The sequence below is a fragment of the Seriola lalandi genome, unplaced genomic scaffold (genome assembly GCF_002814215.2).
Source record: "Seriola lalandi dorsalis isolate HSWRI2012SDOR001 ecotype SW California unplaced genomic scaffold, Sedor1 jcf7180002054872, whole genome shotgun sequence".
Classification (NCBI taxonomy): domain Eukaryota; kingdom Metazoa; phylum Chordata; class Actinopteri; order Carangiformes; family Carangidae; genus Seriola; species Seriola lalandi.
In genome coordinates, this window is record NW_019525425.1 from 847610 (window position 1) to 863686 (window position 16077).

At 40.1% G+C, this 16077-nt stretch overlaps 1 protein-coding gene across 1 annotated transcript; it reads left to right on the forward strand.

Moving 5' to 3' along the window:
* Positions 1-173: 173 nt before the first annotated feature.
* papss1 (3'-phosphoadenosine 5'-phosphosulfate synthase 1) lies at positions 174-15300 on the forward strand. The gene is made up of 12 exons (XM_023428249.2): positions 174-426; positions 1359-1473; positions 1583-1818; positions 2252-2390; positions 3110-3228; positions 3579-3692; positions 3894-4005; positions 6332-6537; positions 9102-9237; positions 9506-9774; positions 11245-11474; positions 14021-15300. The coding sequence occupies exons 1-12, from the start codon at positions 367-369 to the stop codon at positions 14157-14159; spliced, it is 1875 nt and encodes a 624-aa protein (XP_023284017.1). The 5' UTR covers positions 174-366; the 3' UTR covers positions 14160-15300.
* The last annotated feature ends 777 nt before the right edge of the window (positions 15301-16077 follow it).

Genomic DNA, 16077 nt, shown 5'->3' on the forward strand with positions numbered 1-16077 from the left:
TTTCCCTTGCAACTACGAACTGTTTGCTTTACAAGTGCTGGCTGCAGATCAGTTTTAATCACCGAGAAGTTACTGTGCTGAGGGGGGATTACCAAACAACAACTGACATCAGATCAGTTTTTTCCCGAACCGACGTCAGACTGAGGAAATGCGTCACCGCGTCCCCGGTGACGTGGCTGTAGGGAAAGCTCTTCCCGGTTGTTGTGCCAGGCTCCACGGCTCCGGGCTCCTCCATTGACTGGAGATAGCTGTGCCAAAAAAAATCAAAGAGATACCTGTATAAGTAAACAAAGAGCCGAACGGCCTCTCGTTTTGTGTGTTTTAAAAGAGGTAACCGGTTGAATCAGCCGCTGACTGCTGTCACTCATGGAGACTTACGGCAACTCGCACAAGAAACAGAAGCTGAGCAACGCCGCCGAGAGCTGGGTGAGTTTTCTTTTGCCAACTTGTGTTAAACCAACACACCGATTCATCACGTCCATCCGCCTTCACTAACAAGCTGCGAACGAGCTAACGGACCAACTGGCCAGACAGCTAGCCAATTAGCATACCTAACATTACATTGGTCTACAGTAAAGCTAGCTCCACATTGCTAGCAGCGCCGATACCAAGAAAGTGGCTAAATCAGTTAATTGCTAATGCACTTAATGCTAGGGCATCAAATGTTTGCTTAATGCCCTTTCAGCTGGGATAACACTGTCCTTGAAGGTTCTAGCATCAGTGTCAGCAAATACACTTTGTAAAAACATTTTCTCTTACCTTTGGCAAGGTAACCTACTACATGCACCAATTCTTATTTAATGGATGACTAAAATACAGTCAAACTAATTCTGCCAACAGTATTTGCAAGCAGCAAGGATAGAAATGTAACATTCATACAATGTGGTGTTTAAGAATCCAACAAACAACGCAAACAGTAATACCAGACAAACACACAAACATGGAGAGCTGACACAACTAATTATTAAACAATTAATCAATATAATTGATGAATTACTTTTTAAAAAGGAAAACACAATCATTCTGAAACGTTAAGACTCCTAGTCTTTGTTTGTCATATGTGAATTGTCATATGTGACAAAGAAAAGGAAAAAATAAAAGGTTCTTGATGTTTTGGACCATTGGCTGGATAAAACAAGGTAGTTGAATATTTACCCTGAGCTGTGCTAAATTGTACATTTTCAGCAACTTTTTTTCAACTGGACATATAATCTCTCTTCGTAATATAAAACAGCCTACAATTTTTTTGAGAAACCATATCTTAATGGTTTAAATGCTTCAAGGCTGCTCTCTAAAATGGTTTCATCTGTTCGTGTTAACCTCTGGGTTGAATTGACAGTAAATCTGTGTCATTTCAGGGAATGCAACGTGCAACTAATGTCACCTATCAGGCTCATCATGTCAGCCGAAACAAGCGTGGGCAGGTTGTGGGCACAAGAGGCGGGTTCAGAGGATGCACTGTTTGGTTGACTGGTAAGTTCACAAAATGTTACGTAAGAAACGGTTTCAGAGTGTCATCACTAAACACCTTTACGTAATTTAATAGATGTTTCATAATCCTGTTGTTTTCCTCCATGTTAAGGTTTGTCGGGTGCAGGCAAAACTACAGTGAGCATGGCCCTAGAGGAGTACCTGGTGTGTCATGGTATCCCCTGCTACACCCTTGATGGGGACAACATCCGTCAAGGGCTGAACAAGAACCTGGGTTTCAGCCCAGAGGATCGGGAAGAGAACATTAGACGCATTGCTGAGGTGGCCCGGCTTTTTGCTGATGCTGGGCTGGTCTGCATCGCCAGTTTTATTTCTCCCTATAGCAGGGTGAGTGACTGTCCAAAGAAAGCATCAGTGCTTGAATGAAAGAAACAGATGACAACAGGGATAAATGTGACTGGGCTTTACTGGGCCTCATATCTGTACAATCTTTATTGAACTATATTTAAATAAAATCTGAACCTTTATGAACAGTTTTGTTCTAGGCTGAAGGGAAATTAGCATTAACAGGCTAGTGCATGGTTAGCAGTGTTTTTGTGTTTTGTTTTCCCTTTACTGTCTGTCAGTGGAAGCCAGTTCTGAGCCCAGCTTGCTGCTTGCTGCTGTACACTGTGATGAATGATGATGAATCAGAGGACAAAACTTTTCATTTAACTAAACCGGATGATCCTTAATAACTTAATGTGCTTCACTTCCACTAACTTCTCTTTAGCTAAAATCATGTGTCTACCATTCTATATGTTTGATTTTTGTTTGACAGGATCGCCTCAATGCGCGGAAGATCCACGAGGCTGCAGGGCTGCCTTTCTTTGAGGTGTTTGTGGACGCTCCACTGGACGTATGTGAGCAGAGGGATGTGAAGGGACTGTACAAGAGAGCCAGAGCGGGGGAAATAAGAGGTGGAGTATGGTCTAACACTGTCCATGTGAAGTTCGCTAGTAGAACCAAGGCATAGACTCTTGATTGGTTGGGGTTCATACTTAGGTCCATACTTGGGCTGATATACAGTGACATAAAGAAAATGGGTCAAAATCATATTAGGCTGAAAGAAAAACGTTTAAGTGAAGACTGTTTTTACTCATGCTTATCAAGTCAAGTTTCAAAGAAATGATAGGGGCAATAAAAGTGATGCATCACTGTTAGAGGAAGTGCTTCTTATCACATACTGGTACAGCATGTTATTTTTTGTTTGGTGTAATTTCTGTAGAGCAGATGGCCTCCTGTTAAAGCTTCCCTTTGGTCTTAGGGAACTGAGACAAAGTTAATGAGATGATATTCAGCACTGAATTGTTCTCTGAAGCTCTACTTGGATTCCCCAAGAAAAATGACAAACTCTAATTTATTGTAACTAATCAATGGTTATTTCTACTCTAAACCCACTCATGCAGCAATTCTTGATTCTAGAGTATGGATAAAGTAGGTATCAATCATGATTTTGTCATTATTGATTGAGGAGTATTTCAAGAGAAACAAAAATATTTCATTTACAAGTGCTGTTGTTTGAGCGTTGTGATAGGATACCTACTCCATACAGTTTAAATTTAAAATTTATACAATAATGGAAATAAAATAAAAATAGATTCATTGTGTACTCTGTTCCCTGTATCTTCTTCATCAGGTTTCACCGGAATTGACTCAGAGTATGAGAAGCCAGAGGCTCCGGAGCTGGTGCTGAAGACTGACTCCTGCAATGTGAATGAGTGCATACAGCAGCTTATTGACCTGCTTCAGGAGAGGGTGAGGGGACTAGATATCCTGTTTAGATGTGTGGAAAAAATATGTATCACGTTTAGAATCAAGTGGTGATCTTTTTTACTGGCCGTTTTTATAACAATTAATAGAGACAGCTAAAGGCTTGAAGTTCAGACTTGTTACAAAAATTGGTGCCGTCATCCCTCCGCCGGCCACCACGGGGCAGTCAAGCCTCACAGTTGTGTGGATGCTGATGTCACTGTCTAGACTATTATGTAAAATCAATATTGCTTTAGTAAATAAGAATTCCCTACCAAAGTCTTAATGTGCAGGGTGTTTGCTAATGATTTTTTATAGAATAATTTATGGCACACATTTCTCTTTTGATTCTGCAGGATATAGTTCCTGTTGATGCATCTTATGAAGTGAAAGAGCTGTACGTTCAGGAGAACAAACTGGACCTGGCTAAGGCTGATGCAGAGACTCTACCTGCTGTACAGATTGGCAAGGTGCTTGTGATTAAAATTTCTTTTTTTATTTATACATCTTGTAGTGAAGCTAAACAACTGTTGACTGTTAATGATTTGTGTATATAGAGCAATTATGAGTAATCTCTGTATCCACTAATACATTTTTGTATATAATGTTTTTATTCAAAGTTAATTCATCATATGTAACCTACTGTATGTGACTGTGTATATGATCCACAGGTGGACATGCAGTGGGTGCAGGTGCTGGCTGAAGGCTGGGCCACTCCTCTGAACGGTTTCATGAGGGAGAGAGAGTTCTTACAGTGTCTTCATTTTGACTGTCTGCTGGACGGTAAGATGTCATTCATGTTATGAAGGCAAAGAAAACAATTCATTTTAAAATTCAGTTTTGCTATAATTGAGAAAAAGCACTAGGTGGTGATGAGTGCCCACAAAATGATTTACCCAGAAGACACGGATGGCTTTCTGTTGGGACATCAGAACATATTCACAGCAGTAGTTGAATGCAAATATTGTCCTTTTAAATCACTTATTGGCCCCATGATCGCCATATTGTCCTCCAAATATAGCAGAAATGAAGTGATTCCCTGTTCTATAAACACATTGAGCACCAAGATAGGTTCTTTGTGAGCCTGTCCTTAGCTTACCTCTTAGCCAAAGGGTTAACGCATAAGTGTCTATAATTTGCCATTTTCAGCATTGTGTTAATTCTGCCTGTTAAACCCTCAAATGTCTGTCAGCTGTAGCTGTAACATTTTTTGACTTAATTCAAATAAAAATTCAGCACTCTTGATTAAATGCAGCGTTAAATTAGATTAACAATTACTCTCTGCATGTTTCCCTCCAAGCTGCAGTACGTATTTTTTCACTGTTGGATGCACTGAGAGGCTTAAATAAGCTTTTCTTATACGCTGACGTGCCGAAGTGGTGCTCCGTTATACAGCAGTGATGCACAATTTAGCTGAAGTGGCGGAATGACACATTTGATATAATGAGGAGTGAAGTTGATTTAACTTTAGATTTTCAAGAGTGATGCTGTTGTGTATGGTGTTGATGAAGTAATGATTCTATTTGCAGTGAGAGGCTCAGGAATACCTCTGTTTTTCTTTTGCACTTTTTGGAAAACAAATATCATTTTGGGCGTAGAGTCTCTTGGAGTAATTACAGCAATTTCTCATGTATTGTTTGAAATTCCAAGAAAAAGTCAATTTACTTTTATTGCCCATATGAACACTCAAACCTCACTTCTTTGTTGTGGTGCCAAATATTTTGATACATACACACACAGTAAAATGAAGAATATATAAAATAAATTGAAAGTTAACATAGCTGATATTTCATTTTTAGGTTTTGACAGGAATATATTACAAACTCTGTCCTCACCGAAGAATAAAACCATCAAATTATTACAACTTAGAATGAAATCACAGATGATTTAAGTTCTTTCCCCCAGAAAGAAGGGTAGTCAGAGAAAGTCAGCTGGCTGGGCAGAGGCAGAAATATATACTGTTGTGAAAAGTCTTGATTCCACTTTCCTGTTTGTCCTGGATGAGAGGGACGCGGAGGAAGAGGCCTCTGTATTGATTGACACCATACGCCACCATTTGTCCATTTTCCTTCCCTTCCAGGGATTTGAAAGTGAAAGAATGATATCACAGTGAGAGGATCGATTGCTGTAGCACTGAAACTTGTTGGGAAGCAGAAAACTGCATGTTTGACTAATCAAATAGTCTGTAAAAATAAACAAATTCAAGCTTGTGTCTCCCTTGCTTGGACATTTGGCAGTTCTGTGTATGTGTGTTTTATTGAAACCAGCTGTAAGCTCTACACTGTGACAGAGGGGACCAGCAGAGGGTACAGGGGAGAAGTGGGGGCAGTCAGCATCCCCTCCTGTCTCCACAGCATTTGATCTGATGTGATGTGAAAAGCGTGCCGTTCCCAACGTTTTCATCAACCTGGATGAAAATGAACCTGGCAACAGACTGCTGCCACTACACAGATAAATCCTAAAATGAGAAAGGGTCAAGCTCTGGCTTAGCTTAAGAGGGAATATTTCTCCTCTAGCTTCTTAAATTGCAGCCTTGAAGACTCACTGTAGCCTGTGGTTTAGCTGTATATTCCACATTTAGCCTGAAGGGGTACAACATGGAAACTTTACTAGAGAATGGTTGAGCTGTTTTGTTGTTAACCTTGGAGCGTTTTAACCTGCCTTTTGTAGAATGTTCCCAGAATCTCAGAGCTTTGCACTGGGGTCCTATACGTTGTTTGTTTTTGTTTTTTGTGTATTTTTTTGTTTCTTGGATGGTTATCTGTTTGTTCACAAGAAAACCCTGAAATGAATATCAAAGTTATTTTTGCATTTTTTTCGTTAAAACGTGTGTATATCCTTGAGGATTAATAAGCGCATTGAAGGCATTTCTGTTTTCATAAAATCCTTGCAAAGCCCTATTTCAAAATGTGCATTCCTTTACATCAGTGTTTGCTAGCTTGAGGCAGTCTTCATGGTATATGTTGGTGCACTGCTATATTTCTTGGTCTGTTACTGCAAAAATGTCAACAACTTTTGGTTGAACAAAATGTCTGGGAACTACAACACTTTTCTGCATAAATGTCTCTTTTCTGCTCATAAAAATTGTTTAATTTGTCCCTTGTCCTAGGTGGTGTTATCAACCTGTCAGTGCCTGTGGTGCTGCCAGTGTCTACTGCAGATAAAGAGCGTTTAGATGGCGTGACGGCCATGGCTCTGGTCTACGAGGGCAGGCGAGTTGCCATCCTCCGTAACCCTGAGTTTTATGAACACCGCAAAGAAGAGCGCTGCGCTCGTCAGTGGGGCACCACTTGCAAGGACCACCCTTACATCAAGGTAAAGCTCTGATGTGACATGTTCAGAGTCATCGTTTTTGTTGTCTGAAAATGGAATTTAGGTTAGAGGTTAATATGTCGGGAGGCATATAGAGAGTCCAAAAGCTCACAAGAGCATCTGCAGAGCTTCAGACAGTCTGTCTCAGTGATAAACACTCTGCATGTGAAAGCAAACTGCCTCCCTGGATTCTGCATTGATAGAACACAGATCCGAGCTGGCCGTTTCACAGTGCTTATGGAAACACTGACGAGGTTGAGGAGTGGAGCTTTTCTCACAGTCTGTCAGGACGCCCAGTGTAATCACTTGATCTTTTTGGTCCACCCTCATTTTGCAGGTGTTATATTTGGAGGCTGAGTTTCTCTCTCAGCCTCCACCAAATGCGTTTGAGATTGTACTGCTCAGCTGAACAGGCTGTGGAATCCCTCCCAGCTTCTACCTTTCCGTTCACCCAACCCTTCTCCAAATATACCCGGGAATTGTTTCCATCTGTGTCCTATCGACTGCTTTGGGGCTCAGGTACACTCAGTGGCGAGGTAACGTCCTGAAATGATCCTGCGCGCCCTACGGAAAGTGGCACTGGCTTGTAGCTGGAAAAGAACAGAAGTGTCTGGTGTTGCTGACATAGATAGTTGTCAGATATACTTTTTATAACTCCATCTGCTCAAACTGACAGTGCAAGGTTACCTTTTAAAAGTTGCTTGTCTGGCTAATTTTAACTCTCATTGTTTTCAGGATTAGTGTGGTCTGGCAGCCACTTGTATATTGGCAGCGATTCAAGACGAAACTTAATGGTAACCTCTGTGCCATCTGATGAATTCACTCCCTGGGGTCAGACTTACTGTAAACCTCACTGGCTCATTTTAAAGCCCTTTACTGCTACAAACGCTGGACGGAGATTAACTTGAACACCAGGGAACAGCTGTCTCAATATTTCACCACCGTTGGCAGTCATTTTTAATTTCAGCAGATATCTTTTTTGTCTCACCTTGTTTATGATCAGATCTGGCTCGGTAATGTGTTTTAAGATACATTAGAAGCTGCCAGTTCCATAAATTGGTACCATGACTCTCCAGTGTCAACACCTGATGGCTCAGTGCTGGCTTTAAACACATGCTGAGTACTCTGTATTTCCACCACTGCCATTCCTTATCCACTCTAACCTGTCACAGCCGAATATGTGTGTTCAGCTTGCTGTGATTAAGGTGTCACTCATTACAGGAGTGTGTGTATGTATACATAAGTGTATGTTTAACTCTCTGCGCCGGAGCCAGTCTGTCAACACACCTCTGGGTTGGTAGCTACAACTTTTTTCTTTTTTTTTTTCCATCCCATCTCGTTCCAGCCAGAGACGACCTGCTCCATATTACTTGTAGTTAATCCTCCTTTTCCTGTTTACCTGTCCGTCAGTCAGACAGGAGCCCCCTACATCGGAAACTATGGTGTAGTGCCTGTTTATTTGGCTATGGCCATGTTAAGCTACAGGGCACTTTTAATGGTTAAACAGAGCACATGTGTACGTGTAGGCCTCCTCCTTTGATTTATCCATGCAGACATTATATTTTCCATTCACTTATGCTAGGAAACTAAATTGCAACTTGTCGATGCTGTTGATCCCTCCTAAGAATAAGACTGTTAAGCATCTGTCATGACTCTCCTATCTCTGGCCAGCAGTGAGCAGGTTGGATTAATTGTGCGGAAAACAAATCACAACACAATCCCGAAAACTTCTTAAAACGGAGCCAAGTTGTTATTGATCACATCACGTAGCTACTGCTGACAAGCTTCTGACTTTTATGTATATGTTGCCAGATCAAACTGAAACCAGTATGTTTGTAAAGTATGGATATCAAAGAGGTTTTTTTTTGCATTTTTAACATGATAAATTACGTGTCAGTGAAATAAGTGACATGAATGGATTTTTCTTTTTTATCAACTTCCAAATCGGCTTTTCGCAATGCCTACACACTTCAGGTTTAATTTGTTGCCTTTGTTTTGAGTTCTCACCGTCTCAGTGCTAGGGCTGTTCTTCTTTTATTGCAGAGCCTGTACAGAATTGTCACTTTGTATCACATTAACATCCCACAGGCCACTGTTTTCAGTAACTGTAGCTATGGTCTCATAAATGCCACAGGAGGCAGGAGGAAAGATATTGCCTGAAACAATAGCAGCCTTTGCCTGGATCCTGAGCACTTTGGTGACATTGTTGGATTAATCTCATGAAGGGAAAAAATTCTCTCCAATGTGGTCATGAGCTCATCACCAGGTTTTTACTGTGGAATACAATCTGACTTTGTCTCCGCTCTGTTATTTAAATTAAGGTAGTACATGTGGCCAAATGCAGAAGAGGGGGCATGCCAGAGTTTTGTTGACTGTTTAACGACACGTGGGGACTTTGATTTATGCTGCTGTGTCCCCGTTGCAACTGGGTAATAACTTGGGAGTTTTATTAGAATTCACGCTGGCCTGGTTCCAGCACAGTGAAGTTTTTATGGGTCACAGTGTCTTAAGTCTGGATTACGTTTGAGTTGTGTTCACTGTCATGATCAGTGTGACTCCTATTTCAGATGGTGATGGAAAGTGGAGACTGGCTGGTCGGCGGAGACCTGCAGGTTCTGGACAGGATCTGCTGGAACGATGGACTCGACCAGTACCGACTGACACCCACTGAGCTCAAACAGAAGTTTAAAGAAATGAATGCAGGTAAGAGGTCATGTTGTGTTGATATTAATAGTACTTTTATTTTTAGTTTAGGCTTTACCAAAGAGGAAAAAAGTGAGAGTAAGGAGGTCAGAGTTGAGGGCATCTCTGGGTTGATTCAACCCTTCACCAATAACAACACAGGCTGAATGGGTTTCCAGTGGTTGGGCACTTAGCTGCTTGATAAGTATATTGGGACCCTTTGTTTGTCTTGTACAGATGTGTTTCATCGCATTATAACAAACCCTTCTTCTCCTTTCTCTCTATCTAGATGCTGTATTTGCCTTCCAGCTCCGCAACCCAGTCCACAACGGCCACGCTCTTCTGATGCAGGACACCCACAAGCGCCTCATCGAGCGAGGCTACCGCCGGCCCGTGCTGCTGCTCCACCCACTGGGAGGGTGGACTAAGGACGATGATGTGCCGCTGCCTTGGCGAATGAAGCAGCATGCTGCCGTGCTGGAGGAGGGCGTCCTGAATCCAGACTCTACCATTGTTGCGATCTTTCCTTCACCCATGATGTATGCTGGGCCAACTGAGGTAATGAATAACAAGTATATTGTTAATTTTTAGTTACATTTTTGAGGTTTGTTTGAAAAAATAAAATAAAATAAAAGGGCATCATGTTTTCCTCAAAATTGACAGGGAACAAAAAATGTGACTGCAGCACCAAGTAATGACAACAGACATGGGGAATAGGACTGTCACGTACTTAGTGTCTGCACATTTTTGAGTGTGATAAATGGCAGGAAGAGGGATTTACAGGCGCTCTGTTTCGTGTTTCCATGCCATACACAAACCTCTCCGTGTGACTGAGCGTAGCTGTGTAGCTGGGAATCTTTTAATCATTCACTTATGATAATGGGAAAGCTATGGAGAAAATTATTGAGAGCAGATTGGAAGCTGGTGCATGTCAGGCAGTGAATTTATTCAGTTTGTAATTCTGAATGGGAGCTTTAGAGAACCAGACTCCAGCCTTAGTGTCATTGACCTTGTTTAACAACATATACCCTTGGTGTCCCTGTCACTCAAACAGTAAAACAAGCTTCCTGCTTCTAGCCAATGTCCATATTTGCCAGATTGTTGTTGAGCTTCCATCCTGAGCTGAAATTGCATGTTTTGTAAGCCTAATCTAAAAACCCTACATCCTAAAATATACAAACTACACAGGCAAGAACATTATTCTAATGGCAGTAGTATTAGTAATTATCAAGAAGTGATGTGGAGTTTTAGCAATTATTGATAATGAGAAACAGAAAGGGAACCTCTGTGCGTATGGTGAATGCAAATTCCTAAGGGGAACAATTGCTGGAGACTGGCTGGCTGAAGTTGAGGAGGTAGCATAGGTCTGCTAAAACGAGTAACTGGTAAAGGCAGCTGTCAGTTTTTGTTTTAACTGACTGTATATTTCAAAATTTCAGCTAATCGTTTATCCTGTGCAATTTTGATAATATTTTAAACTGTAGAGAAATATTGTAGCATCCACAGTCAGGTAGCCAGAGAAAGCAGGTTCTAGTCACTGTTATATTAAAAATAACCCCTTTATTCCAAAAATGGAGTGTTTTTCTATTAAATCAGCTACAGCACAAAGAGCAAGTTGTTCATTAAACACAATACATCTTGCTTGGAGACTTCATGTTTGACTAATAATAACATGATTTTCCAGCACTTTGCATAAGCGGCTCACACTCTATTAAAGGCCCTCAACACGCCTGACATACTGCCCAACTAAAGCAAATACAATAGGATGGAGGCTGAGCATAAACAAAACAGTACGGCAGAACAAATTTTCATCTCCAAGAACTATTTTCATACAGCTTGTGTAAAAGATCAGAGCTGTTTTCTAACTGTGTGTGTGTGTGTGTGTGTGTGTGTATAAAATGTTGTTTTCCCTTGTGGCCTTTCAAAGAAAATGCAACGAAAAAATCAATACGAACTTACTTTTCCCTTTTCCAGTCTCCTCAACGTTTCCTCAGTCTCTACAGTTTCTCTTTTTCTCCTCGTCCACAGGTTCAGTGGCACTGCAGAGCTCGAATGGTGGCTGGTGCCAACTTTTACATCGTTGGCCGTGACCCTGCAGGCATGCCCCATCCTGACACAGGAAAGGACCTATACGAACCCACTCATGGGGCCAAGGTCCTCACCATGGCTCCAGGCCTCATCACCCTGGAGATTGTACCCTTTAAGGTTGCTGCTTACAACAAGGTCAAAAGGGCAATGGATTTTTACGACCCCAAAAAGTGAGTACTTGCGTTCGTGTTTTAATTTAATTTTGTTAAAACCCTTATCCCAGCTTGTTTCCCACAGTCTTAAAGTTTGTGAGGGTTTTGGAAAACATACATAGTTTGAGTCTAAAGCAGCAGTGCTCACTCACACTAAATTAAATGGCTAATTTGTAGATTTAGTCCAGAGTAATACCTCACATGTCCAATTAGAACCAGCAGCCTAAACAGAAATTACATTCTCTAAATTAGATTAATTACTAATTAGGCCTTTTCATCCTTTTCAACCCTTTCATCCATTTTCTTTCCTCTTTCTCTTCTGTCTACAGTAAATGTCATGCCAAGAATAACAAATTGCTTTTCTTTCTTACACAGTTAAAAGGTTTTGTGAATTAGTATGATCTTTGATGTTGGTAAAAAATTACAGAGACCTGCTATTAATTAAAGTTTGTATACGGACATTGCACATTATGACTAACAAAAATCATGCAATCTCACTGCCTCTCCTCTGGTTTTGATGCAGCCTCCACCATCAGGTTATGCAACTGTAGCTGTGTTTGGCCAGGAATGTTAAAACTAAATATGGCCAGACTAATCGGAAAATTTGCTTTGTTTTCCATGATGCAAATTTATGACGTTAAATCCGAACCGAATTGTTGATCAGGAACATTAAGTACTTCTGTGGAAAGAGATAACAGTTCTTCTAAAAAAAAAAAAAAAAAAAGTATGTTTGAAAATATTACCAACAATTGGGCTTTGAAATTTTGACATGGCTAAGTAAGAAAAAAAAAAAACTTTCCTGCTCTGTGTTTGAAACACTTTAATCACTTTGTGACAGAAAATCCCTGTTACCACATTGTTTATAACGAATGTCACTTTTTTCCACATTGGGATAAAAAGTTTATTTATTTAGACTTAATTTAACTGTCAAGTCCAGAAATATAATGAATAAAACAAAATGTAAAAAAGTATAATTATATGTTAAAAACAAAAAAGTAATTGTCACAATTATAGGTATAAGTATATGTATGGATTGTTCAGATTTGGTACAAACCTTCACTTGGATCACTCAGATGTCTAGTAGGATAGAATGATGAAGTGATGACATTTTATATCCAAAAAAGTCAAAGGTCAACTTTACTATTGTTCTACAAATACTTAATACCTTCTATTATTAAATCTTCACTACATATGAGTGGAGAGACGTGGATGTAAACTGCAGCTTGACTGGTTGGCAGAGGCATACAACCGCGAGGCGGTAATTCTAGTTTTATATGGAATATCACTGACCCTATGGTCTGTTATAAGCTAGAGAGCAAATGCAAGAGAATAACTGGATTTCCAAAGTCTGCAGTCGTCTCTCAGTTAGATTTATGGCATTCCATTCCCTCATGCACGCTGACAGTGATTTGCCAAATTTCAGGAGGAGTATAGATGCTAAGCCTAATCACCAATACCTCTCAGTCTTTGTCTAAAGCGTAATGGCTGAGGTCACAGCAAGCTGTTTCTAATTTGACACTATAAAAATGCTCTTGGAAGAATTTGCCTGAAGCTCCTTTACCTCACGCCATAAGAGATGCAACGTCGGCGTCTTCACAGATTCTTAATGTTTCAAAGCCACAAGATGTGCTCTGTGTCATGTGATAACAATTAGAAATTTTACTCCGTAAACAGCAGGACTGCGAGCCTCTCTGAACGTGAGCTCAGTGAAGATGATCTGCTATGTCTGCTAACAAGATGTCTAAAAGCTTAATCTTGATTTTTCATGACAGTAATTTGTAGACAAGGCAAGTGGAGATGTGATGAACTTGTGCCAGTGCTCTGCACAGCCCTGGTCAGAGAGGAAGACTGTCCTTGGCTGCTCACTTCAAACAAAATTGTTCATATCTTTTTTGAACTAAGTGAACTCGGTGTGCTGTGAGAAGCCATCTCTCATAAAGAGAGGAGTGGGAGTAGACATCAGAATGTCTGAAAGATGAAAAAGAAAAAAAAAAAAGAAATTTCCGGACAAGAAAGAAATGGGAAGAACAAATGGGAATCATACCTTGTCCTCCTGAAGGCTTAATCAGTACATTTTTTAAAATAGAAATTACATGTGTACTCACATATAATTGAAAGATTTGACCTAAAGAATCTTCATGTAGGATTTAAAAAATGATAATAGTGTTAGTGAAAAGATTCTGTGGCAGATGAAAACACCCATAAAGTACCTTAAACACAGGGGTGCCGGCGCTTTCTGGATTGTCACAACATCTCTTTAGCCACAGAGTGCTTTTGGAGGAAAGCAGCTGCCAGGAATGGTCAGCATATGAAATGTAGAATTTAGAAAGATAAATATTCTCATACACAGTGATCATATCTGTTTTCACTGCGAGGGATGTGAGATTAGTTTTGGTTTGCAGAAATGGTAACTGGCCTGTTGGTACGACTCACTGCTCTGGATTTCAACGCAGCAGGCAGTTATTGTTGGCTCATATTTGCTATTCTGCTGATAAGCATCTTTGTATTGATTGAAATATGTCTGTTACTAAAAACTCTTATTCTTTCTGTTTGTGTAATTGCAGCCATCAAGACTATGATTTCATCTCAGGTACACGCATGCGTAAGATGGCTCGCGAGGGAGAGAATCCTCCTGACGGCTTCATGGCGCCAAAGGCCTGGGCCGTGCTGAAAGAATACTATAAATCACTGGAGAAGGCCTAAAGGTTGAGTCTGAGATGAAAAAAAACATGGGAACACAGTGGTTTCTACTGACGTTTAAAATGATGAATGTGGGGACCACTCAGTTACTATCAAAAACCATGCTCCGGCTTATGTCTGTCACTTTTCACGCTCAACTGTCAGTCATAAAACTTTACTCTGTTGTTTTTAGTCTTATCACATTTGTGTTTTAACTATGTGCTTTATTTAACTAAACTTAATCTGACTGTGAAATATAGTAGGAGAGGTCACATTGGCATTTCAAGAGAACAAGCTAAAAAAAAAATCCTTTCATAGTAGATAGTAGTTTGTGTTTCTCACTAACTTTATGACTGTATATTCTGATGACTGATTTCAAAAATATTGTGTAAAAGATTTAAAGATCAAGACTTATAATAGACTGTGTGGGAAGTACTGTTGACCAGTACTTAAATAGTCAGGAATGAATGTTTGGTATTCGTGATGTCCAAATTGAAAAAGTTACTGCACCTGCTAGAGTTCATATAACTCACTACTCAACTCCAAACAAGTTGCTTTGTACTGTATGTTTGCAAGTGGCAGTGGCAATGGCTCAAAATTTGGTGTACACAAGTATTTGATGTAAAAGTTGAGTGCCTTGGTCTTCAGAAAAGTGAATTCACATGATGTCTTGTTTGAATTAGGACACGCAGACTCACACACACACACCTGCTTCTTGTCTCACTTCTTGTTACACTGAAATGGTCCAGCAGTTCGAGAAATGGTCTGCAAAACACATCCGCTTTAAAGATGTTTCTATTAGGATATGCAACCCTAACCTTCCTAAACTTCAAGGAAAAACTTTTAACATTGTTGTTTTTTTTGTTTTTTTTTCACATTTAGTCTATTTATTCTGTTCCATCATCGCAATGTTTTCTCTTTTTAACTGTGTTGTGCATGTAGTTTGGTGCTCGGAGCTTTTCTCTCAACGGTCTTGATATTTTGTTACGTTTTCATCATTTGTGTTTTTTTTTTTTTCTCTCTCTCTCATGGGTTGCTAATATTTTCCATGTGGTAATTCATTTTTAAGAGTCCGCCTGTAAAATCGGATGGTTGATGGTTACCATCAAGGGATCAGGTTTGTAATCTTCCTTATCCAATAAACCATTTTTAGCAAAAAGAACAATTTGTTTAGTTTTGCTTTCTCTAATCTTTGGGTTTGTTACGCACACAGCACGATATGTGTGTTTTTTTTGTTTTGTTTTTTTGTTTTTCTTTTTTCTTTTGCATTGCACCAAAGGGTTTTTAAATACATAACAAACTCTCAAACAATCACTTGAAATGACAACCCTGAATTTCATGTATTTTAGAAACTAAACTTACATTGATGAGATGTCATCAACTTCTAGCTGCCTGTGATCTCTCTGTAACACAGTTCGCATTCTGACAACTCAATAGCTCTAAATCTCCTCATGTCTTTGTGACTAACTTGCTTCAAGTGCACTTTGTCATATACATGAACAGTGCACTCTTCAAAATTAGATTTCCCCAGGTTCGTGTAGTCTCTGGCTGTTGGAACTTCTGTGACCTCCCAGTTGGTCCATCAGCTGTATATTGAATGAGACAGACTTTCTGGTGACCCCAATCAGACTCAGACACACTTGCACACTGCATACACAGAGCTGCAGCTGGCTCCCAGATGCAGTGAAAGTGGAACATACAGGGTTAAAAACAGGCTGTGAAGAGTGGCTCTGTCAGAAATACCCTGGATACTTCATCTAATCCAGCTCCAAGATAGAATGAAGAGATCTGCCAGCAGCAATTTTTTTTTTCTATCTTTTGCCAGATCTTGTTCGATCTCAAGTGGTAATCAAGCTGGGACGTCGGTACAACTTCAAAAGAAGAGCTTTTCTTTTTTTCACACAGAAAATGATCAAATTATTTTGGAGAGGTCGCCTTATGA